The 25,743-nt window shown below is 48.5% G+C and overlaps 1 protein-coding gene across 1 annotated transcript in view; it reads left to right on the forward strand.

Annotated features, from left to right (window-relative positions):
• LZTS1 (leucine zipper tumor suppressor 1) overlaps positions 1-25,743 on the forward strand; it is a 68,443-nt gene that overhangs the window by 33,630 nt on the left and 9,070 nt on the right. The window contains exon 2 of the mRNA XM_069574051.1: positions 25,061-25,538. Within this exon, the coding sequence (XP_069430152.1) occupies positions 25,194-25,538 (345 nt within the window). The 5' untranslated portion in view covers positions 25,061-25,193. The remainder of the gene's footprint in view (positions 1-25,060; positions 25,539-25,743) is intronic.

Raw genomic sequence — 25,743 nt, forward strand, 5'->3', positions numbered from 1 at the left:
AAACCAGGATTAGCAGTAGACACAGATGGCCCTGACACATCCTGTTGCTTGGGACCTTGCGTGAGATTCTTGGCCCTTCAGTGGGGAGAAGTGAAGTGAAGTGAAGTTGCTCAGTCGTGTCCAACTCTTTGCGACCCCATGGGCTGTAGCCTACCAGGCTCCTCTGTCCATGGGATTTTCCAGGCAAGAGTACTGGAGTGGGGTGCCATTTCCTTCTCCAGGGGATCTTCCCAGCCCAGGGATCAAACCCAGGTCTCCTGCATTGTAGGCAGACGCTTTACCCTCTGAGCCACCACGAAAGCCCAAGAGGAAAATGATGCTTTTAGGAGTTTGCCATTCCAAGGTTCCTGGGGTTTTTTTAGTGCTCTTCCCTCTTCCCTTTGACCCAATGACTTTCAAGAATAAAACCCCTGGGTAAAAGCCTTGTTCTTAAACCATTCTTTTCTTGGTTTTGTCCTGTTGAAACACCACTTTGGTATACTTACCTTCACTTCTGATGGCCAGTATTGGAAGTACCTTTACTGAAGTTATCCACTCTTCAGGTCATTGCATTTTTTTTTCTGTTTGGTCACACCACTTGAGGCATGTGGGGTCTTGCTTTCCTGACCAAGGAGCAAACCTGCACCCCCCGCACTGGAAGCATGAAGTCTTAACCACTGGACTTCCAGGGAAGTCCAAGTCATTTTGTGTTTTAAAACAAATAAAACAAGTATTTTCAAGGATTCTATAATTTATTTTATCTTTTAATTTAAAAATTGTTTTCATTTGGGGGGTTTTAAAGATTCATTTGACTTTATTCTTTATTTTTTACTCTTAAATGTTTTGGGTTTTGGCAGTGGGGGAGAGAGTAGTAGCTGCTAGCTCTTCAGATGTCTGTTGCTATTGAAGTGTGCCCCTGTCCCTGAAAGCTTCATTTCTGCAGGCTACATGGTTTCTCCTGCCATGCTAAGATACACTCAGCCACACGCCTCCTTTCTGCTAAGCCCTGACTTCTTTTAGTTAATAACAGTTCACCCGGCCTGTGACAGCTGCACAAAAGAAATCAGATCTCCATAAGCAGCAGCTCTGATATAATCTCTGCATTCATCTCCACTGCTGTTTCTGCAGTGGACCCTCCTTCCTCAGCTCCCTCCCCCTCCCCATCACTGCATTTACATCACAATGAGGCCCCACCTTCACCCAGCATCTTTGTCTGGTCCTCCCTCTGCTGCTGCACCCTGGACCAACTGGCATTCCCAGTCTTACTCCTGCCCTCTCCATCGTCTCCTTTCCACGCTCTTCCCCCTTCTGAGAGTTCCCCTCAGCCTTTTGGACCCTCCCCCTCTCAGATCCTCTGGACCTCCTCCTCATCTCCCTTTCTTCCTCCCTCAGGTCCCTCCTCCACTTGCTGCTTCTCTGTCTCTCTGAGGTCTGTTGGAATGTTGGGCATGAGGGCTAACCCATATGCTTGATTCTCCCCTTTCTTTCTCCCTCAAATGTAACAATTCACCCATCCCGTCCACATACATTTTTTTTTGCCAATCCCCACCCCAGTTCATGACTCAGCCCTCCCTGTAGACGCTTCCCTCCAGGAGCCCAAGATCACAGCCCTGAGAGGCACTGAGGCAGCTATCCCTCCTTGGTTTCCTGTCACATTACCCCATACAGCAGCCACCCAGTGGGAGGCCAAGTGGCAGGTCAGGGTGTGGCCGGGACTAATCCCACCCTCCAGACTAGATGAGAACACCAACTCATCTCAGTTCTACTGGGACTTTCCGGCTTCCCTGGTGGCTCAGAGGTTGAAGCGTCTGCCTGCACTGTGGGAGACCTGGGTTCAATCCCTGGGTCGGGAAGATCCCCTGGAGAAGGAAATGGCAACCCACTCCAGTATTCTTGCCTGGAGAATCCCATGGATGGAGGAGCCTGGCGGGCTACAGTCCACGGGGTCGCAAAGAGTCGGACACGACTGAGCGACTTCACTTTCCAGGTTTTAGTGCCGCAGTCTGACCTCCCAGGGAAGTTCCAAGCACAACAGGATGGGTGGTCACTCTGTGAGTCCCACAGTCTTCACAAATGGAGTTCAGAGTGCAGGTGACTTAGAGAAACATGATGCCAACAGGAACACTGAATATAACGCACACACTTAGGCCTAGCTGGTCAAGACACTCCGATGCACCCACCAGACACTCAAGACATGGTGCCACTGAGATGCTAGTGCCACCCAAAAGAGCCTTCTCTGGAGTGTGGCCAAGCGAGGATGGGCCCAGCTGTGTTCCAGACTGCCCTAGTGTGTTCCAGGGAGCCCCTCAGGGTCGGGCTTAGGATGAAAATGTTTATAAACACCACTGTGAAATGTTTTGTGGTGTTGCAGCTGACAGAATCCATGCACTGAAATAGAATATGGTTTTTATTTTATTTATGTATTTGTCTGCACCACGTCTCAGTTGTGGCATGAAGGCTCCTAGCTGAGGCATGCAGGATCTAGTTCCATAACCAGGGATCGTACCCTGGCCCCTGCTTTGGGAGCACAGTGTCTTACCACTGGACCACCAGGGAAGTCCCTAGAATGGAGGACCATTCAGAAAATGTTTATAAAGCTCTGGATCAGGCACAATGCTAGGAGTTAAGAATATATCATTGAACGAAACATAAAGTCTGTTAAGAAAGAGACATGAATGAAGAGGACCTGCATTGTGGGGTGATTGAAGCCATGCTAGGAATATGGACACATTGAGGACACGCAGGAAGGCCTCAGACCGGAAGTCCTATCTCAGCAAAGTCCTGGGTACTTGGGTATAGGGAGCAGTGAGGGAAAACTTGGATGAAGGTCATTGGACAATACTATACGTTTCCAAAACTCAAATCCATAGAAAATGGATGGAGGGGAGGGAAGGAAGGGCCTGGTGCTATATAATATGAAGATGCAAGATAAGTAGTTCTGATCACAAAGGTCTTCTCTACTACTTTGGACTTTATTTAAACTTTGGGCAATAGGGAATCCTGGGGAAAGCTTGGAAAAGTGCAAAATATAGGCCTACCAATATCCCAAGGGAAATATAATGGAAACAGACTAAGATAATGCTGTGGATTTGGAGGGAAATGATGGTTTTGAGGAAAATCAATAATAAAAATAAGATTGGGATGTCCCTGGTGGTCCAGTGGCTAAGACCCTGAGCTCCCAATGCAGGGGGCCCGGGTTCAGTCCCTGGTCAGGGAGCTAGATCCAACATGCCACAACTAAAAGTTTGCATGCCGCAGCTAAAGATCCCACCTGGATGTTTTTAAGTTTAAAAAAAAATAAGGTAACACATGGTGACTGCTCAGATACAAGATGAAAGGAGAAGAAGGGATCAAGGGTTCCTGTCTTGGTCAGATTTCTCAGAATTAGAGGTCTGGCTGGGTTGTACCATTTTTCGAGCCTAGCAACTCAGAAGGAGGGACCTGTTGTGGGGAGGCGGGTAACGGCAGGGAGGAGAGAGTGGCGAGTTCCATTTTGGACACGTTAGTTTCAGATGCATTGGCCCATCCCAGTGAAGGTGAGCAGTTGGATGTTCCAAGTAAGGAGCTTGGGAGAGATGTTTGGGCTGCAGACCTGAATCCAAAAATCATGGTGTGGGTGCAGCTGAAACCATGTAAAAGACAGGCCAACCAGGAGCAGAGAACAGGGTCCACTGCGGACCCCTGAAGAGCCATCAGCTTTTCAGGATGAAAGGAACAAAAGTGACAGACAGAGGGAGTAGCCAAAGGTGATAGAAAAGTCAAGAGATACAATATCATCTGAGTGACTGAGCACAGCAAGTAAAGGAAATAGTGCTCCCAAAAGGATGGAGTTAAAAAACAATATGGAGTGACTGGGAGGTCAAGTCTGATAACTATTGAAAAGTATCAGCTGGATGAGCAACCTCCCTGGAGAGAAATTCTAGTGGATTGGGAGGGACAGAAGCCAAGCTTTTGTGGACTAAACCCGAGTGGGAAGGAGCAAGTGGAAAAAGTGAGGATAACCTTCTTTCTCAAAAAGCTTGGCTGGGGACCTCCTTCATGGTCCAGTGGCTAAGACTCAACACTCCCAATGCAAGGGGCCTGGGTTCAATCCCTGGTCAGGGAACTAGATCCCATGTGCTGCAGCTAAAGAATCCACGTGCCACAGCTAAAAGATCTCACATGTTGCATAGAAGATGGAAGATGCTGTGTGCTACAAATACGACCTGGTGCAACCATAGAAATAAATGTTTTCACAAAAGAAGCAGCAGCAGCTGGTTGTGCACAGGAGGAAAGATGATGATTTGGGAAGGGAAAAATGGAGTTCAGATGTTGCTTTGGAGTTGGCAGACTTCTGCATGTTTAAGTGCTCTTTGTTAAGAATAACAGAAAGCAAGAATGTGAAGAAATAGAAGAAAAGGACATGGTTCTTAGAGGCGGACCTCTGAGATGGTTGGAGTTGGTGGAATCATAGCAGGGCTGGAAGGATTAGCCTGATGTAAGTTCACTGACAGGCACAGATAGGCAAGAATCACGTCAATTGCATGTAAGTTTAGGAGTTGAAGAACTTGATGGAGTTTCCTCCCAGTGCTTGTAGAGATGAACCTGCCTGCAGGGAGTAAAATGCAGAAGTGGGTACAGGGCTTGGAGTAGAGAAGCTTTAATAAATTTGACTTGAGAAGCTCTAAAGGCAGTAGTCACAGAACAGGCTTGCTAGGAGATCTTGATTCTTTGGTGTGTCCCTGAGAATCTGGGCTCAAAAGGCATCTACTATCTGGTTGACAAAAGTACTGCCCAAAAGTACAAAGTCTGCTGAGCAGGAGAAACCAGGGAGGAGTGGACCTGAGAGAGAGAGAGAGTGTGTGTATGTGTGTATCTGAACTTCAGATAGGAAGAAGCCCCATGAGCAAAGGCATGGAGGCTGCAAAATTTTGAGGGCATCGGGGATGCTGGCGAGGAGGTCACTCTCAATGTCAGATGCACCCCTGAGTGTCAATGACCCTGAGCCCCGATCAGTTGGGAAGCGCTATAACGGGAGGTAAAGAGAGAAGGGAGACTGTACAGGGCCTTGAAGGCAAACTACATTTGTCACTTCCTGACACAATTCTCCATGTCAGTAAAGGCAGACTGTCTGCTCATCACTGTATCTACAGGGTCCTGATGATGACTGCACATAAGTGCTCGCCAAACACTTGGGAATGTGGAACAAAGACGCGGGTGCTCCCAGCAGTTCACCCCTGTCACAGCATCTGCTGACACAAGTGCCGGGAAGTGTCATGCACCCACCGGGTGGATCCATCCTGCCTTCACCTTGCCTGCCCCATGACAAGGCTGTCCGAGGCAGTCGATGAGCTCTGGCCCATGACCGGCAGTCCTGGCTTCTCGAATCAGTTCTTCTAGCTGAGACCAAGGAGTGTTTTAGTCACTCAGTTATGTCCGACTCTCTGGTCCTCATGGACTGTTGCCCGCCAGGCTTCCCTGTCCATGGGATTCTCCAGGCAAGAACACTGGAGTGGGTTCCCATTCCCTTCTCCAGGAAATCTTCCCAACCCAGGGATCGAACCCAGGTCTCCCACGTTGCGGCCAGATTCTTTGCCATCTGAGCCACCAAGATTGTTGTAAGGACAGATGAGATCAGGACCCAATTCAAAGGAGCTTGAAGTATCAGGGGCCATAGCTCCCTACAGACCACTGTATGCAAAGCACCTGGTAAGTGGTCCATTTAGCTGGGACTCTGCTTCCTAGCTGCTTCCCTTTCCTTGTCCCTTATGTAGTCAACAAAATTTCAAGTGACTAAGAGAAGGGGACGGGAGGTCAAGAGATGTCAGACTTCCTGCTTGACATCCTTACCCCTGGTCTGGCCCTCATGAGAATAAATAATGGTTGATACGTAAACACATCCTAGTTTATGTCGGTTGTCGTAGTATATTTAATACTAGTGATCCCATTAACTTTTTTTGTCGTTGTTATCTGTTTTATTTGTTCATTTATTTTTAAAATTTTTAATTGGAGGATGATTGCTTTAGAATGCTGTGTTGGTTTCCGCTGTACAACAATGAGTTATAAGTATAGATATAGCCCCTCCCTCTTGAGCCTCTTGAAGCAGGTAGGAAGCAGAGTCCCAGCTAAATGGACCACTTACCAGGTGCTTTGCCCCCCACTTAGGGGGCGGCCAAGGGCCAGCCTTGTGGGATCCCTGGGCTTTGAAGAGAGGTTAACTATCTCCCTGTCAGGGCCAGTGTGGGCCAGGGGCTCCAAAAAGATAGGGGGGGTGCTTGATGCTCACCAAAGGCTGCTATTCTGGCTCCTAGTTCACTGCCAGGAACGTGCCCTGGAGGAGGAAGAAGCAGAAGGTTGAGAGATCAGGACAGAGCTGATGCAGAAGTCAAAACTCTCCAGCCAGAGACAGCAGATGCTCTGAAGAAAGGATTAACTCAGGACCTGTAGAGACTCATCAGAAATGTCAGAAATGATCAGGGTTTGGGGAGGTTCCCCTGCTATGCACAGAGATCTCAACAGACAGGCCATTCCTTTGAGCCCACAAAGAACACTCAGATGCCCACAGACAACTCCAAATACTGAGGGGTACATTCCCTAAAGGAGCAGGTTAAGCTCTTCAAGCTCCTCTAGGTCATTTCCAGCATCCAGAACAAGGGTTTCCTCAATTCCAATTCCTTTCTGAGTTCTGAAACTTACCAGATGCCCACCCCTACTCCCACTCCATGCATAAACTCACACATACTGAATATACTCAGTGCTGTGTGTGCTAAGTCACTTCAGTCATGTCTGACTGTTTGCAACCCCATGGACTGTAACCCACCAGGCTCCTCTGTCCATGGGATTCTCCAGGCAAGAATGCTAGAGTGGGTGGCCATGCCTCCTCTAGGGGATCTTCCCAACCCAGGGATCGAACCTGGGTGTCTTACATCTCCTGCATTGGCAAGTGGGTTCTTTGCCACTAGTGGCACCTGGGGAAGCCCGTGTACTGAATATACTCAGTGGGTATAAAAGCCAGTCAGTGGTGGGGATGAGGGGAGAGGTGAGGAGGGAAGGATGGCTTCTTTAGAACAAACGCTCCTCTCCTGCATCGACCCTCCATCCTCCTCTCACACCTGCCAGCCTTCTGGAAGACTCAGCGTCTTTTGTTGTAAGATCTCCCTCTTTTATTCCTGAGGCAGAGCTCTCCGAGGGTGTCGTGGGTGGTCAAGAGCTTTCTGCTCTGTATGTGCATGATCGACTGTGTCTGACTCTTTTGCAGTTCCATGGACTGTAGCCCACCAGACTCCTCTGTCTATGGATTTTCCCAGTGGGATACTGGAGTGGATTGTCTTTTCCTCCTCCAGGGGATCTTCCCAACCCAGGAATTAAACCCACATCTCCTGCATTGGCAGGGCAGATTCTTTGCCACTGAGCCCCCAGAGAAGTCCTTGTCACAGCGCTGCACCAGCCAAATTTACAAGTTCCAGTTTGCCATTGATTTTTCTCGGAGAGATACCACTTATTACCTGCCCTCAGCCCCTATTTATGGCTGATGGTGACACATCGCAGATTGCTGGGATGTGGGGTGGGGAACTTCATCTCATCTTGAGTTTGGATCCTTTGATCTGAGTTTTTTGTTTTTTGTTTTGTGCTGGGTCTTCATTGTAACACCACAGGCTTTCTCTAGTTGCGGGAGGTGGGCTTAGTTGCCCTGCAACATGTGGGATTCTAGTTCCCCGACCAGGGATTGAACCTGTATCCCTTGCATTGGAAGGTGGCTTCTTAACCACAGGACTACCAGGGAAGTCCCTAATCTGAATATTTTTAAATCAGTACCTCTCAGTACAGAATGATATTTTCATTCTTGCCCTTCCTTCTCTTGATAGAGAAAGCTGGAAGTGAGAAGCAAGCCATCTGGGGAGTTAAGAGGCCAGGCTTTTAGCCCCAGCTCTGCACTTGCATTGCTGTATTTCCTTGGACAAGTCACCCCACCACTCTGGCCTCTTATTGTGAAGCATTGAAGCAATACCTCTAGTCTCTAAAAGCTTTTCTTCATTCTGTGATCTGGTACCAACTTGTTTCTTGTCCTACCAATTTCCCTGGGGCTTCCACTGTCTTAGGATAGACCTCATGCACAGGTGGAGTGGTTAGGTAGGTATATCTGTGATGCCCCGGAAGGGGCCTCAAGCCCTTTTCCTGCTCAAATGGCGCCTCTAGTGAGAGGCTCCCTGCATTTCCCTCTCCCTGGCTCCTGGGATGAAATGGAATGTGAGGTCACTCCCTTGCTGATTTCCTCAGAACCCAGGAACCTGGTCTGGAGAGTGAAGGAGGACCACAGTGTGGAGCTGGGCCAGGGGAAGGAAGGGTCATGATTCCAGAGAGGTGGAGCCACAAAGGCATTCCACAGTGTCAGAGATCCTGAGGGAACTCGAGACATCTCCTACTCAACTTAAGATGCTGGGTCATCTGATTTGCCAAAGACTAACCAGGTTCCAGGGCTTCCCAGGTGGCTCAGTGGTAAAGAATCCACCTGTAATGCAGGAGACTACGTGCAATGAGGAAGACTCAGTTTTGATCCCTGAGTCGGGAAGATACCCAGGAGAAGGAAATGGCAACCTACTCCAGCATTCTTGCCTGGCAAGTCCCATGGAAAAAGGAGCCTGGAAAGCTATAATCCATGGGGTTGCAAAAGCACTGAACAGAACTTAGCAAGTAACGAGCAGCAACCAGGTACCAACTTTGGCACATGGACCAGGGGTGTCACGTAGCTAACAGTGTGTCCCCACTGCCCTTTCCCAAGCCCATGATCCAAGTGGCTAATTTAACACAGATTTGTCCATACTGAACCTGAAGGATACTGACCTCAGTATCCTTTAGACAGTCACCAAGATGGGAGATAGGGCTTCCCTGGTGGCTCAGACGGTAAAGAATCTGCCTGCAATGCAGGAGACGTAAGAGACTCAGGTTTGATCCCCGAGTCGGGAACATCCCCTGGAGGAGGGCATGTCACTCCAATATTCATTCCTGGAGAATCCCATGGTCAGAGGACCCTGGCAGGCTACAGTCCATGGGGTCCCAAAGAGTCAGACACAACTAACACTTTGGAGATGATAAATAGGTCAAACCTAAGTTTGAATGCCTGTCCAAGACCCTGTTGGTTCTGACACAGACCTAGTACCTTCAAATTTACCCTTCTAGGAGGTACCCACTTGGTCTGTACTCTAGGCTGGCAAGGGTTTGGCAGACAGGGGGACCCATCTGTTCCTTGCGTTCAGGCCTCCAAAGCCCAACTGGTCCTGGGTTTTTAATCTCTGACCAGAGAGGATGGGAAGGAGTCTAGCCAGATTCCCAGCCCTCCTGGATGTCTCATGTCTCCTCTACTTAAGATCTGGTTCTTTACATGCCGCCCCCTTGACCAAGAGGAAAAGCGGCTCCCCTCAACCACACTGCCCAGCTCATGGGGCCCTGGGGCTCGGTGGGACCCGGGTCATGGATGTGTCTGAGGCTCGCCTTCTGCTCCCTCACGTGGGAGCAGCCACTGCACGAGCAGCTGTGGGGTTAAATTTGCATGAGCTTTGCATGTAACTGTGGCTTTATTTTTGGAAGGGAGAAGGGCAGGTTGGGATTGGTGGGTAATCTGGTTCCTGGGGAGAACCGTCAATCAGCACTGCTAAGACACAAGCTGCCCACCGGGGACGGAGGAAGGCTCAGCTGCAGCGCCCCAGCCTGCACACAAAAGGCGGCAGGCAGAATGGCTTTTGATTCCTCCCCGGCAGTGGGAAGGAGAATTGCTTCCGATTGTTCACCCCGATGGTGTGACTCAGCCTGCCAGCGATTTTTCTTTCACTCTTTGCCTTTCCACAGAACCCGAGTACACTTAATTGAGAGCTGCGTGGGCCCCTGCTCCCCCTCAACCTCTCGTCTCTCTGCCCACGCTCGCCACCCCCTCCCTCCTTCATCCTCGCCTCTCTTTCATTCATCCATTCACTCAAAAAAAAAAAAATGTAGTGTGCTTTGCACATGGAGCCCTCCAGGCAAGAATAAACCAAGTGAGTGCTGGGAGGTTTGCAGATTGGGCTGAGATGATTAACCGGCTCCCTGGCTCACCCCTGCCCCAGCCCTGGCCCCAGCCTCTGCCCGACCTTCCTTTAGGAGTGACAAATGGGAGGAGAGGTCAAGGACAGGAATACTAGCACTGGAATTCCAGATAAGGAAAGCTGAATCAGGCAACATGCTGTGGGGAGGGGCAGAGGGGCCAGGGGGAGAGGCATCTTAAAAGGGGAGTCAATTAATCTTGGGCACGTGCCCCATTTAGCCCCTAGAGACCTCTGCTGGGGAGCTGGCTGGGAGCCCTCCCACCAGCCTGGTGCAGCCAGCAACTGCCGCCCCCCTCCCCCCCGCCCCCCTCCCCCCCCCCCCCCCCCCCCCCCCGCCACCTCCCAGCCCCAGCTGGCAGATGCCACGAGACTGCTCTCACATCCTTGCAAGCCCCAGCTGCCCTTCTGGAGGCTGAGAGGAAGGTCTGGTGGCTGCCAGTTCCCCAGGACAGCAGCCCGTCGCCACAGGGAGATAGCAGGAGATGGGGGTGGGGGTGGGAGGTGGAAGGAGGGGGGGTGCTGTAGTCCTTCCCTACAAATTTGCCCTTTGAACTTAAAGATTCAGGAGGATGTAGTTCCAGCATCTTTCCATACTGCTTTATAATTCCACAAACACTCGGTTTAGATTCATCCTGTGTGTACTGTTTTTACTGCGGTCAAGCATTTTCATAAATGTGGTTTCATTTAATCCTGACGGTTGCTCTGTGAGGTGTGGGAATCAGCTGTGCTTATCTAACAGGGAAATAGAGATGCTGAAAGGTTCACTCTTCTGCCAGAAGACAAAACAGACCCATCACTCTGTGATTCTCTGTTGAGGGCCTAACACAATAATGCAAGTAGAACAGGCTCCACGGATGGGATCTGATAAATGTGTATTTATCATATATGAGGTTCTCTCCTGTGGACCCACAACCCGAAGGAGCAGGCAAGTCATAGCAGATGGGGCCAGACAGTGACCTGGTTGCTGGTGTCTGAGAGCTGGGGATGGGGTGGAGGGGTGTGGAGTGCAGAACCAGGATTAGCGCTCCGAGTACCTGACTTCTCAGCAAGTGTCTGTCCATTATGGAGCTCCCCACAGAGCGTGGCATGTCTGCAGCCTGTGAGGCTGCCAGCACCACGCGAAGCAGGGGGTAAGAATATAAGGAAAGGACAATGCCAGAAACGGGGTGACCTGACAGCTCAGACAGCATCTTCTGCCAGGGTGTCTGGAGGGTAGGGAGGGGGACAGTAGCTCAGCTTGTGCATGGATGCTAAGTCACTTCAGTTCTGTCTGACTTTTTGTGACTATAGTCCTCCAGGCTCCTCTGTCTATGGGATTCTCCAGGCAAAACTACCGGAGTGGACTGCCTTGTCCTCTTCCAGGGGATCTTTGCCACAAAGGGATTGAACCCACATCTCTTATGTCTCCCGCATTGGCAAGTGGGTTCTTTACCACTAGTGCCACCCGGGAAGCCCGTCTTAGCTCAGACTGCTAGAACACAGTAGCCACAGCCTGGGGGAGTTAAACAATGGACATTTACTTCTCATAGTTCTGGAGGCTGGAATGTCCCAGATGAAGGCATTGGCAGATCCTGTCTCTGGTGAGACCTCTCTGCTTAGCTTATAGAGGGCTTTTTTTTTTCTTTAGATGGCTGACTTTTTACTGTGTCCTCACGTTGGGTGTGGTGGAGGACAAGGGGATGGGAAAGAGACAAAAAACAGGTACTCTCTCATCTTTTCTTATAAGGGCACTAATCCCATCATAAAGACCCCACCCACATGTTCATCTAAAACTAATTACCTCCCAACGCCATCACTTTTGGCTTCAACATGAATTTTAGTGGGATTCAGACATTCATAAGAGCTTCCCAGGTGGCTTTAGTGGTAAAGAACCCACCTGCCAATGCAAGAGATGCAAGAGACCCATGTTTGATCCTTGGGTCAGGAAGATCCCCTGGAGAAGGAAATGGCAACCCACTCCTGTATTCTTGCCTGGACAATCCCATGGACAGAGGAGCCTGGTGGGCTGCAGTCTATGGGATCACAAAGAATTGGACATGGCTGAAGCAACTTAGCATACATGCACGTAAGCATTCACAGCAGACAATTATCTCACTCCTATATAAGAGAAAAAATTTAAAATTTATCATATGCTGGAGTCAGAGGGCTGGCTTTAATCCAGTAAACTCCTGCTGGTTTGTCTTGCATCTTTAGTTAAACTAGTGCTACCTTTTAAATTCTCTTTAAGTGTCTCTGTCTTTCTTTCAACTCAACCATTGAAAACAGATACTCTGCTTTTTCTTGAGTTGGTCAAAAAGTTCATATTGCAGAAGAACCTGGATGAACTTTTTGGGCAACCCAGTATTTCTTTGTTTTGGCCCTAGGTTTGAACAGGACTGGGAGGTCAAAGAGAGAGTAAATTTCCTTCTTCCCAAGGTGACCAGTTGACTCCAGTGAAGTCCAAAATATGGAAGTTTGGGTTGAAACCAGACTTGGATTCTAGTTTTATAGACTTGGCTTCCAGTCTGCATATGTGGGAACCCAGCTGAAGTCACCTATCCTCCCCACTGAGCTTGGCCAGTAAAGCCTGAGCTCTCTGTGAGCCCTCTGTGAGATTTCATTGAAAATATGTATTGTGTTCTCAGCACTGTTCACCATACCATGTGAGATACAAGGAAGCTTTGGGGTGCCATCCCAGCCTTTAAAGAAGTTTAAAGACCCTTCGCTTCTGAAAAACTCAGTAATGCAAGAGCTGTCTGCAGGCTGTGTAGGCTGAGTGCCAAGTGAGCTGAGCAGCAGCTCTGGGCCCAGAGTTGGGGGCTTCCTGTGGTCAGTGGGGCCTCTCACAGTAGAGAGAAAAGAGCCAGGTCTGGAAACCAAGTCTTCCTTTCAAAGGAAGCTGAGGTTGGGACTTCCCTGGTGGTTCAGGGCTGAAGACTCCATGCTCCTAATGCAGAGTACATGGGTTTGATCCTTGGGTAGGGAACTAAGATCCTGCATGCTGCATGTTGCAGCCTTAAAAAAAAATTAAAGGAAAAAGAAAAGGAAGCTGAGGTTTCACAACCACATTCAAGTTCTTTGTGAGAGGACTTGTCCCCTCCTTTTCAGCACCCAATGCTTGCACGTGGTGTACCCTGAGGACCATGTGGATGAATAATAGTGAGTGTGAAGTTTGCTAAGTCCCACAGATGGAAGTGAACATAAGAACGCAAAGGTGTGGTTCCCAAGATTAGCAATTGTCCTGGGCTGGTGATGCAGGCAGAGCTCCAGTCCCAGCCCAGCAGCCACCAGCTATTCCAGCTATTCCTGGAGGCCAGCCAGCCCTGCCACCCACGGCTGGGGCCCACGCAGAGCCTGCAGCAGCTTCCTCTGCCTTCTCCGGCACTGAACCCACGAGCTGGGCATCTCTGAATGAAGCATGCCACCCTCCCACAGGACAGAATCTCATTTGTATCAGGCAGTCTTACATGCGCGCGCGCACACACACACACACACACACACACACACACACACACACACACACTCCATACCTCCTCCTTACACATGCAGCCCACATAAAGCAGGAACTGCCCACCCTTCATCTGGAAAATGGATTCCAATTGGTCCTGTGCTCTGGATAGAATGGAAAGGATATTAGTTTCAGGTCCGGAAGTTGTGACGTGACCTGGGCGAGTCCCTTCCCTGCTCTGGGACTTCCATGTCACCTTTGGGCGGTGAAGGAATTGGGGTAAATGTCCCATGTGGCTCCAGAGTCTGGGATTTGATCAGGGAAGATGCTACCCTTGGCATCCAGGCTGCCTCTGAGCGAGGAAGAGCAGCGGAGGACCTGTGTATTTGGCCAAGGCTCCTCCAGGTCCCTCTCTCCCTCCTCTGCTGTGTTGGTGACACTCTCTTGTTAATAACAGGGGGTGTGCCCCTCCCCCACCCCAGGGTAACACTCCAAGTGTGATTTGGAGGCGCTCCTCCCAGCTCCTCCCACTCTTGGCGCCCTCCTCTGATGTTTTGGCCCATAAGGGTCTCAGATGCTTCCTCTCCTCCAGGATTTCAACTTAAGGGGGTGGGGAGTGGCTTTAAAAACTAAATAGCTTCCAAGACTCAGAGAAAAATGAACCTTAGAAAAATTCCCACACATATGGAGAAGTAATCACCTAACAGAGGGTTCTTGTAATGAAATGCGAATATCTGAGCACTGGTGAAGGACATGTGAGGATCACCGCCCCCACAGGCAAGGTGAGAGCAGGTTGCCATGCCCTTCTCCAGGGGATCTTCCTGACCCAGAGATCGAACCCGGGTCTCCTGCATTGCAGGCAGATTCTTTACCATCTGAGCCACCTAGAAACCCAAAGGAAAGATACAAATGGATCCCGAGTGTAAAGCATTGAATAAAGCAACCAAGGTTACAGAGTGCTTGCTACACACAACAGGATATGATTTCTTTTAGCTTCACTAGGCACTTGGGCTTCAGTAGTCGTGGCGCACTGGTTTAATTGCTCCGTGACATGTGGGATCTTCGTTCCACCACCAGGGATTGAACTGTCACTCCCTGCATTGGAAGGCAGATTCTTAACCACTGGGCCACCAGCTAAGTCCCAGGATAACATTTCTATAAAGTAAAAATCAAAGCAGTACATAGACATATTCTCATATGTGAAGAATGCATTTGATGATAAACAAATGTACCCACAAAAGTCATGATAAGGATTCCCCCTGGGGAGGGAGAGATGGTGCAGGAAAAAGGAGCAGGGAAAGGGGATTTCCACTTGGAGCTGTTTTATTTCCGAAACAGATAGGACAACATTTTTACGGTTGTCAGTTCTGCATGAGTTACTTACGTGATTTTTATAGGATTTCAGTATTTTAAAAATCAATTAGAATTGAATAGAAAAAAGCTTTAATAATGGCCCATCAGGAACTAGAGTAAGCTTTGGTGAAAATCTTGCCTGAGGGAGCATTATTCATCCCCTGGTAGGTAGGTAGGTTGCTGCCCACTACAAATAGCCTTTTACCTTATGACCTCCTTTGAAGTAGGTCTGAGCTATGTCCAAGTCACGGGATCCTGAGTGTAGGAGGTGGGGGGCTGCACTGAGGTGACACACAGTCCTTTTAGTTCACTTCCTCCCCTGTTTCCACAGAGAAGCAGGGAGTCATTAGTTAAGTCAGTGATCCAAGGCAAAGTATTCATTCTGGCTTCCCTGGTGGCTCAGATGGTAAAGAATCTGCCTGCAATGCCGGAGACCTGAGTTCAGTCCCTGGGTCAGGAAGATCCCCTGGAGAAGGGCATGGCAACCCCCTCCAGTATTTTTGCCTGGAGAATTCCATGGACAGAGGAGCCTGAAGAGCTATAGTCCACAGGGTCACAAAGAGTTAGCCATGACTCAGCGACTACCCCTTTACCTGGAACTCCAAAGCTCGTGTTTGATCCCCCAGAGCAGGATGTATTCATGTTTTTAAACTAGGTCCATCGAGGGGTGTTTGGGGTCAAGGAATTCCAAGACATGATAGTCAAAATGTTGGAGTGCGGGGGATTGGGGGTAGGAGGTGACATTTTTGTGAGGAGGGTGTGGATAGCTCTCAGGAGATCTTAGGAGATTAAATTCTCAGATCTCAGAGAAGAGCTGAACTGAATCCAGCCCCTCGTGTTCTGGTTGGAAACTGAGCCCAGCTTTGCACCAGCTAAGGGGAGGATTGTTACGTCTTGCAGCCCAGTCTCTGTCTACACCCCAGTTCATGGGTGCTGTGCGAGACAAGCCATCATGCTGAGACTTCTGTGTCCAGGCCAGGGTCTGTACTGGGGGTGCAGCTCCATGGTGCTTCTCAAATAAACCCTATTGTATAATAGAATATCTTAGAGAACTGTCCTGGATGACAGTGAGAAATCATACAATAACCAGTGTTGGTGATTTTTCTGGTGTATTCTAAGCTCTCACTTCCTTTCATGATAAAGCCCTGTGACAGGGCAAATGTGGTTACTTCCATTTTACAAGTGAGAAAATGGAGGCACAGAGCTTAAACCACTTAACTCAAAGTCACACCACAAAAGTAGCAGACTTGAGGCTCTCAATCTGTTTTCTTTCTGTTCCTCTAAATCCAGGTTTCTCAACCTTGGTACTATTGAGGGTTCAGGTCAGATAATTCTTTGTTCCAAGAGTTCTGTGCTCTGGCCACCGGATGCCCATGGCACCCCTGGTTATGGCAGTCGAAGAAGTCTTGCCTTCAGATCTTGCCAGGCCGCCACCCTGGAGACCCCTCTGCTCTAAACCCCTAAGCCCACTCCTGCGTCAGAGCCTAGGGGCCATTCTACCGAAACCTTCATCAGCCCGGCTCTTCCTGAATCCCGTCTTCTCCAAGATCTTCCCTGGACGCTGCAACTAAAGTAGAGAACACACACACACACACACATGCACACACACACGTGCACACACACGCACATGCACACACACACGTGCACACACGTGCACACTCACACACACACAACTGACTTTTGTCTCTGGCTTTTCTTCTTTTCCTTCTATACATTTTCTCCTCTCCTTCCTTCCTCACCCTCTTCCACCTGCACTTTGCATAGTACTTGGCCTTTGTCAGATGAGGAAGAAATATTTGTTGAATTAGTGACCCAGTGAACCCTACACAGGAACCCCATCAGGTCAGCCCACAGGTGAGATTACTTGGTGCTCACTGAGGACACACCCCATGGAGTGTGTTCTGGTGTGGGTGCCCTCCCCTTCTCCATGGGTGCTGGAGAATTCCTCAGGGTTCAGTGAGGGCTCCCCCTGCTCCATCAGCAGCAGCACTGCCCAGTGGATGCCCCGGATGGAGGCAGACAAAGAGGGCAGGCAAGAGGGCAGCTGTGTATCCTCACTTTCCCTAGGCAGGAAGTCTGGGTTTGGTGTGGACAAAGATCCATATAGTCAAGGCTATGGTTTTTCCTGAGTCATTTATGGATGTGGGTGTTGGAGCATAAAGAAGGTTGATAGCCAAAGAATCGATGCTTTTGAACTATGGTCCTGGAGAAGACTTGAGAGTTCCTTGGATAGCAAGGAGATGAAAGCAGTCAATCCTAAAGAAAATCAATCCTGAATATTTATCAGAAGGACTGAAGCTCTAATACTTTGGCCACCTGATGTGAAGAATAGACTCTTTGGAAAAGACCCTGATGCAGAGAAAGATTGAAGGCAGGAGAAGGGGTGACAGGGAACGAGGTGGTTGGATGGCATCACTGACTCAGTGGACATGAGTTTGAGCAGGCTCTGGGACACAGTGAAGGACAGGGAAGTCTGGCAAGCTGTAGTCCGTGGGATCGCAGAGTCCACACAACATAGTAACTGAACAACAACAAAAGGCCATAGCTGCTTCTCCCCTTGGTGTGAGATGAGGGGGGGATGCAGTAATATTTCTCACCTTCCTGAGTCCTGACAGACTCCTTTTCATGTTTGTGTCTCTAGCTCCATATTCCAGAAAGGGAGGAATGTGTCACCCTGGCGTGAGCCCTGGTTAAAAGAGTACAAGATGGATGGGGAGGGAGCAGCTGCCGTGGGAGTAGCAGCAGCTCAGAGTCCAGGGCTTCCAGGTCCTTGCCGCTCCTGGTGTAGCAGCCATCCTCGGTGGGGAAGGTCACGTAGCAGGGTGGGGGTGGTGGTGCTGGCACTTCTAGAGGCAAGTCCCGTCAGTTCCCTGGGGCCAGATTCTGAGACATGTATCCTAGGGGCTCCTTTACCGCCACCTATTCTTGGCTGTCCTTCTCTTTCCTCGTCAAGTCTAATGCTTGCTGGATCTCTTTTGTAACGTCCATGCAGGTCACAGAGCTCACGTAATTGAGCCCAGCCTGAGGAGCCGTGGCTCCTTTCCCTTTCCAGTCCTTCTTGCCTCTTCCTTTCCCCTTCTGCAGTCTCCAAGATCTGTGTGGTTGCTCACTTTCATCCCATACACACACTCTCGGCCAGTGAGGATTTCTTTCCCAGGAAGAAAAATGTGCCCTTCCCCTTGCCTGCCTGAGGGCAGAGACAATGAGTCTGGTAGGGGGTGGGTGGGAAGACCCAAGATTTGGGAACTAGGGTGGATCACGGCCAGGTTTTCTGTGATGCCCTCTCCAAGTTGAAAACTGAACAAGTCTAGACATTTAAAGATAATTAGGTTAGCTTCAAATATATCTGGGGGAGAATCTCAAACTTCAAAGCTCTTCTGTGTGTTAAGACCTGGGGAATGGAGAGCAGAGGCTCCAGGGCTAAGGGACAGAAATGCTTTCAGGATCAGAGCCAGCATCCTTCACCCACTCCATGCCTTTGCTCCCCGGCATCATTTAGCCTTGTCCCTCTTCTCCCCTGGGGCCCAGCACAGTTCTTGCCCTTTGCACATCTTCCAGGCTGCCCTTCAGGTCAGTGAAGGAGCTCACCTATACCTAGAACCTTGTTTTCTGCCCAGTTGGGAAATGAAGCCATGGCTGGAGGCCGTGAGCTTAATTTCCCCTCCTGACTTTCTTTCTGTCAACCCTTGAAACTGACCTACCTTCCAGGATAGGGGCTCCCCAGGTGGCACAGTGGTAAAGAATCCACAGGCAGTGCAGGAGCTGCTGGAGATGCAGGTTCGATCCCTTGGTTGGGAAGATCTCTGGAATAGGAAATGGCAACCCACTCCAGTATTCTTGCCTACAAAATCCCATGGACAGAGAAGCCAGGCAGTTTACAGTCCATGGGGTCACAAAGAGTCAGCCATGACTGAGCGACTAGGCACCCTATCTCTGAGCCTCTACCTATAGTCCTCAGCAATCTGCTCTCATGTGGAGATCATGGAATTTGGGTCTGGGTTCAAATGCCACCTTGGTCACTGGCCAGTTGAATGGCAAAGGCCAAGTCATCTAACCCCTCTGAGTTTTACTTCATTTTCACCCTAGGAGTCTAGAGACAAAGTCTCTGCTCTCATAGAGCTGAAATTCTGGTGGTTATTATTATAAGTTAGCAGCAGATTATTATAGGTTAGCAGCAGTGACTTACTGTATGACACAGGGAACTCTACTCAATATTATATAACAACCTAAATGGGGAAAGAATTTGAAAAAAAATAGACACATGTATATGTATAACTGAATCACTTTGCTGTACACTTGAAACTAACACATTGTTAATCAATTATACTCCAATATATAATAAAAAGTTTTGTTTTAAAAGATTTTGTTGTTGTTCAGTGTCCAGTTCTTTGACACCCCACAGACTTCGGCATGCCAGGCTCCTCTGTGTTTCACCATCTCCCAGAGTTTACTCAAATCCATGTCCATTGATTCAGGGATGCCATCCAACCATCTCATCCTCTGCCACCTCCTTCTCCTGTCCTCAGTCTTTCCAAGCATCAGGGTCTTTTACAATGATTCAGTTCTTTACATCAGGTGGCAAAAATACTGCCACTTCAGCTTCAGCATCGGTCTTTCCAATGAATACTCAAGGTTGATTTTTCTTTAGAATTGACTGATTAAATCAAGTGTTGTGAAGGAAAGAAACAGATTGGTTCTAACAGAGAGGAATGGGAGAAATGGATTTTTCTATGAGTAACTAGGAAATCCGTGGAGGTGATATCTGAATGGAAAACTAAAGCATGAGAAAGGGAAATTTGTGTGAAGAGGAAGAGCTAAGGGAAGAGAGTTGTCACAGAGGCAACAGCAGGCACGAAAGCTCCTCGATGAGAAGAGGTTTGGTGTGTTCCACCAGCAGAAAAAAACCAATGTGGGCGTCATTGAGGTGAGGAGACTGGAGTGGTGGGCCAATCAGCCAAACCCGCTGAACTCATGAGGAGCCTGCTTCACTCTAAGAGCAATGGGAAGCCTTGAAAGGTTTTCACCTGTGAGCAGGAGGACTTTGACACTCCAGATGCTTAGGATGAGCAGATGGGGAAAGATAAATTTGGAGGCTGTCTCAGGGTCCAAGTGAAAAGAGATGGCGGTGCAACAGGAGAGCTGCAAACAGATTCTTCTTCTTCTTTTTTTTTTTAACTTTATTGAAGTATATTTGATTCACAATGTTAATTTCTGCTGTAAAGCAAAATGATTCAGTTAACTGTATTTATTTTCTTTTTGATTTCCATCATGGTTTATCACAGGATATTGAATATAGTTCCCTATGCTATACAGTAGGAACTTGTTGTTTATCCATCCTACACATACTAGTTTGATCCCAAACTCCCAATCTATCCTTCCCTCACCCTCTCTTGGCAACCACAAGTCTGTTCTGTATGTCTGCGAGTCTGCTTCTGTTTGTAGATACGTTTATTTGTGTCATATTTTAGACTCCACACATAAGTGGTATTCATATGGCATTTGTCTTTCTCTGTCTGACTTACTTCATTTAGGATGGTAGTCTCTAGGTTCATCCATGTTACTGCAAATGACATTATTTCATTCCTTTTCATGGCTGAGTAATAGCCTATTATATATATGTACCGCCTCTTCTTTAACCATTCCTATCTGTTGATGGGCATCTAGGTTGCTTCCATGCCCTGGCTATTGTAAATAGTGCCGCAGCGAACACCGGGGTGCGTGTATCCTTTTGAATTACGGTTTTCTTCAGATAGATATCCTGTAGCAGGATTGCTGGATCATATGGCAACTCTCTTTTTCGTTTTTTTGAGGAACCTCCATGCTGTTTTCCATAGAGGCTGCACCAGTTTACATTCCCGTCAGCAGTATAAGATTCCCTTTTCTCCATACCCGCTACAGCATTTGTTATTTGTAGGCTTTTTACTGATGGTCCTTTTGAGCAGTGTGAGGTGGTACCTCATTATAATTTTGATTTGCATTTCTCTGATTATTAGCGATGAGCATCATTTTGTGTGCCTGTTGGCCATCTATATGTCTTCTTTGGAAAAATGTCTATTTAGATCTTCTGCCCATTCTTCAATTAAGTTTGTTCTTTTTTTGTTATTGAATTATATGAGCTGCAAACAGATTCATTTCACACGTCTTCTTGGTATTATAGTTCTGTTCCAGCTATTACACATTTCTAGAAGGCACCCTAATCCTGTTGATCATGGACTCCTTGGACAGCACCTACCATGTGTGAGGCATCGCACTTGACTTCTGTGAGTTTGCTTCATCCCCATACTGAGCCTGTGAAATCCTGATTATTTCCATTTGGTGGCAAAGAAACCCCAGAGAGGTTAATTTTCAAATCCCAGTCTCTCTGATGCCATAGCCTACAGTCTTATCTCTACAACACTGTCCATGCAGATGTTCACAAATGTGTAACTGGATGAGCAAAAAGTAAGTCACCAGTTGTCCAACTGGTAGATCATGCAGAGTGCACAAGAGTCTTTAGGCCAAAAATAGCTTCCCAGTATATGGACAGCAGTAAAATATTGCCTCATAACCCCCTGGGGCCTCAGCTAAGCAAGAGATGATGACCTGGAGCATGAGAAACACATTTTGTCATTGTCGACGGTTAACGTAGCAGAGGAACTTCATGCGCCTACGTAGCGCTGTCAGGGAATGGGATGCAGGAAACTTGCATTTGGAGAGGAGAGAACTAGTTCTGGAAAATGAGATGTGGCCATTGACGATAACACAGGGCTGATGAATGCCTGGAGAGAACAATAATGATAATATAAATCATAGATACCAGTGAAAATACCTCCTATTCATTGAGTGCCTACTATACACTAGGCTTTAAATAAATGTATCAGACCTATTAGCTTCTGGTAAGATCCAATAAACTGCTTGTAATGGCCCCATGAGGTATCATCATGTTTCCCTGATTCTAAGAGATCATCAGTTTAATAAAAGCTTTTCATAGAAAAGCATACATTACACTTATGGAACGCTGTTTTGTTGTGTGGTGCTCTTATGATTGGAATATAGGATGTATTTATTCATGTCATAGCTACTTTAGCCTTCAAGATGAAACTGCATGTTTGAATCTGAGCCTTCATCTTCAGAGTCTGAAGAGTCTTCTGGCTCCCTCAGCTGTGCCCATAATACCCCCTTCTCACCCACCTGGGATGTCTTCTGCCCCTTTCAGTTGACAGGGTAATTTAGAGCAGAATAAAGAATGCGGGGTTCCTTCTGCATTTCCTATTTTATTAAACTCGCCGTGTCCCTCCCTTCCCCCCACTTCTTAATTGAATCATCTGTCTTTTGACTGACTGAGATACTCCTTCTCAATGCATGGCAATCACACAGCATTTCCAAGCTCTGAAAATCAGGTGACCCGGGCTTGAGCGATTCGCCTACATCCGCGAGGGTGTCCGCACCGCCTTCTGGTGCATTCCTCTGTCTGGTGACTGGCAAGGCCGTTGTTATCGTTTTCAGCGTTGATGATAAGATGCGGTGCTATTACTTAAAAAAAAAAAAACTCTAAGTGTATCTCAGAATTGGTTTGTGACACTGAAGGTAAAGATGTAAGAGAGTTTGCCTTCCACATCATAGCTGGCAGGAGGCATAACTGGGAATCCAAACCAAGTCGCCCATGTTACTATTCATTGTTCAAGAGTACAGTTGTTTCTCTCTTCTTCTTGTGAGCCCTCTCAGTCAGGCCTTTGCTCGCACCATTCCACCAAAACCACTCTTGTCAAGGTCACTGGTGCCTCCGCACAGCCAAATCCATTGACCAATTCTTAGTTGCCATCTTAGTTCAGCATCACTTGACACCATCTTCATCCTTACATTTCACGGGTCTCCTGCATATCTGTCAAAGATCCGTTAGTGTCTCTTCCTCATTCCCACTCATCTTCCTGGCCTCTGTGAACCAGTCCTCATATTTCTCTTGCCTTCTTGCCCTTGCTTTTTCATCTAGTCTCAGACCTAGCTCCGAGACTGTGCACAAACAACTCACACAGGGAAATCTGCAGCCTGCCCTGCTCCACACCCATCCTACTCCACATCACTGCTTGGATCTCTAATGGGCTTTGCAATCTTAATGTCTTAAACCAAAGTACTATTTCCACCCCCTCTTCATCCTAAACTGGTTCCTTTTGTGGTCTTTTGCATCTCAATAAATGGCAACTTACTTCTTCTGGATACTTGGATAAAAAACATTGAAGTCATCCTAGATTCCACTCTTTCCCTCCCTGCATTCAATCTTTTAACTAGTACCATCAGCTCAACCTTAAAATTACATCTGAAATTGAATCCAGGGCTGCCCTGCTTGCTCAGTGGTAAAGAATCCACTTACCAGTGCAGGAGACATGGGTTCAATTCCTGGTCTGGGAAGATTCCACATGCGGCAGAGCAACTAAGCCTGTGTGGCACAAATATTGAGCCTGTGTCCTAGAGCCCAGGAGCCGCAACTACTGAGCCCAGTTGCCACAGCTACTGAAGCCCGTGCAACCCAGAGCCCGTGCCCTGCAACGAGAGAAGCCACCGCAGTGAGAAGCCCGTGCACCACAACTAGAGAAAAGCCCGCAAAGTCGCGAAGAGCCAGCACAGTCAAGACTAAGTAAAAATAAAATTGAAGAGAAATCGAATCCACAGCCAGCACCCTAGCCTAGCCGTGTTAGTCACTCAGCTGCTGTAACAGGCCCAGCACCTCCAACTCAAGCTCTTCAGTGGCTCTTTTCTGTACAGCAGCCAGAGTGACCCTCCACAACCCAAGTCAGACCAAGTTGTCAGCTGCTTAAACCCATCTGGGGGCTTCTTATCTCAGACTAAAGCCAAAACCTTTATGGCCAGTCAGGCTCTCTTTTGCCTGGCACCTACAAGCTCTCTGACGTCTGTGTCCTCCAAACCCCCACTGCTAACTACCTTCCAGCCAGACTGGCCTCCTTGCTGGTCTCACAAATGCCCAACACATTCCACTCAGGGACTCAGGGCTTTGCACTTGGGGCTACCCCTGAGCTTCCTCTTTCTCCCCACAGATCTCCTTACATAGCTTTCTCCTTCATTTTCTTGGGGTCTCTTCAAATGACACCAAACAGAGAGGTTTCCTCTGTTTTCCCTGCATAAAAGAACCACTTCCCCTTCCTGGTGGCTCAGACGGTAAAGAGTCTGCCTGCGGTGTGGGAGACCTGGGTTCGATTCCTCGGTCGGGAAGATCCCCTGGAGAAGGGAATGGCTACCCATTCCAGTATTCTTGCCTGGAAAAGTCTACGGACAGAGAAGCCTTACGGGCTATAGTCCGTGGGGTCACAAGAAGTCTGAGTGAGCGACTAATACAACAACAACAGAATTCCATCCCATTCACTTGGCTTTATTTCCCCTGAAGCACACAGATCACTTGAGGTCACACACATTGATCTGTTTATGGCCTGTCCACCCTTCACCACACACAAGCCCCGTGAGTGCAGGGACTGGAACTGTTCACCCCTGCATCCCAGTGCTGAGAAGCGAGCCGTCTCAAAAAAGACGTGGGACATACATACAATGGGACATTACTCATTAAAAAGAATGAAATAAGGCCATTTGCAGCAACATGAATGAACCTAGAGAGTATCATACTGAGTGAAGTAAGTCAGACAGAGAAGGAGAAATATATGACATCCCTTTTATGTGGAATCTAAAAAGAAATGATACAAACGAGCTGGCTTACGAAACAGGAAAAAACTAACAGACTTAGAAAACAAACTCACAGTTGCTGGGGGGGAAGGGATAGTTACGGACTTTTGGAAGGTCATGTACCCACTGCTATATTTAAAGCAAATAACCAACAAAAACCTTTGTATACCACATGGAACTCTATTCAGTGTTATGTGCCAGCCTGGATGGGAGGTGGGTTTGAGGGGAGAATGGGTACATGCATATGTATGGCTGAGTCCCTTTGTTATTCACCTGAAACTATCACAACGTTGTTAATCAGCTATACCCTAATACAAAATGTTTTTGGTGTTAAAAAAAAGAATAAAAATTAAAAAAAAAAAAGAAGAGAGTCATCCCATTGGAGGCTTCCAGCAGATGTTTGCTGAATTAGAGGACAAAGGAAGAATGAGAGGGGAGCCCATTGAGACAGAGACAGGGCTGAGCCTCTGTTAGGGGAAAACACGCATTTTGCTGCTGCCCAGATCTCGGGGTTGGTCACCAGTGGGGATGTGCCATGGCCAGCCCATCCAGGCTGACTTCTGCTTATGTCTCCTTCCAGGTCTCAGCTCTCCCAGGCTCTGTGAGGCTTCTGCTATGACTGCAGTCTCTTCTCGGAGCCAGGACTGCCCCTCACCGCCCCTGCCACGCCAGGTCCCCACTCTGCCCCAGCTGTCCTCGGCCCCCGTGTTGCCATGGGCAGCGTCAGCAGCCTCATCTCCGGCCACGGCTTCCACAGCAAGCACTGCCGGGCCTCGCAGTACAAGCTGCGCAAGTCTTCCCACCTCAAGAAGCTCAACCGCTATTCAGACGGGCTGCTGAGGTTCGGCTTCTCCCAAGACTCAGGGCATGGCAAGTCCAGCTCCAAAATGGGCAAGAGCGAAGACTTCTTCTACATCAAGGTCAGCCAGAAGGCCCGGGGCTCCCACCGCCCTGATTACACGGCACTGTCCAGTGGGGACCTAGGGGGCCAGGCAGGGGTGGACTTCGACCCGTCCACCCCCCCGAAGCTCTTGCCCTTCTCCAATCAGCTAGAGATGGTAAGTGGGGGGGTCTCTGGTGTGGGTGGCTGGATTGGAAAGTCAGGAAAGAGGCCTGGGGCTGAGAGCGGCGGTGGTGAAGGTCTTAAATGCTTACATCACTGAGAACGCTTACATTACTGAATGATGCAGAGAGGGCAGGAGTGCTCAGCCACACCAGAGAGCAAGACTGGACAAAGGAATAGACACATTGATCAGTCTCATA

This window comes from Ovis canadensis, chromosome 2, assembly GCF_042477335.2.
Source record: "Ovis canadensis isolate MfBH-ARS-UI-01 breed Bighorn chromosome 2, ARS-UI_OviCan_v2, whole genome shotgun sequence".
Taxonomy (NCBI): domain Eukaryota; kingdom Metazoa; phylum Chordata; class Mammalia; order Artiodactyla; family Bovidae; genus Ovis; species Ovis canadensis.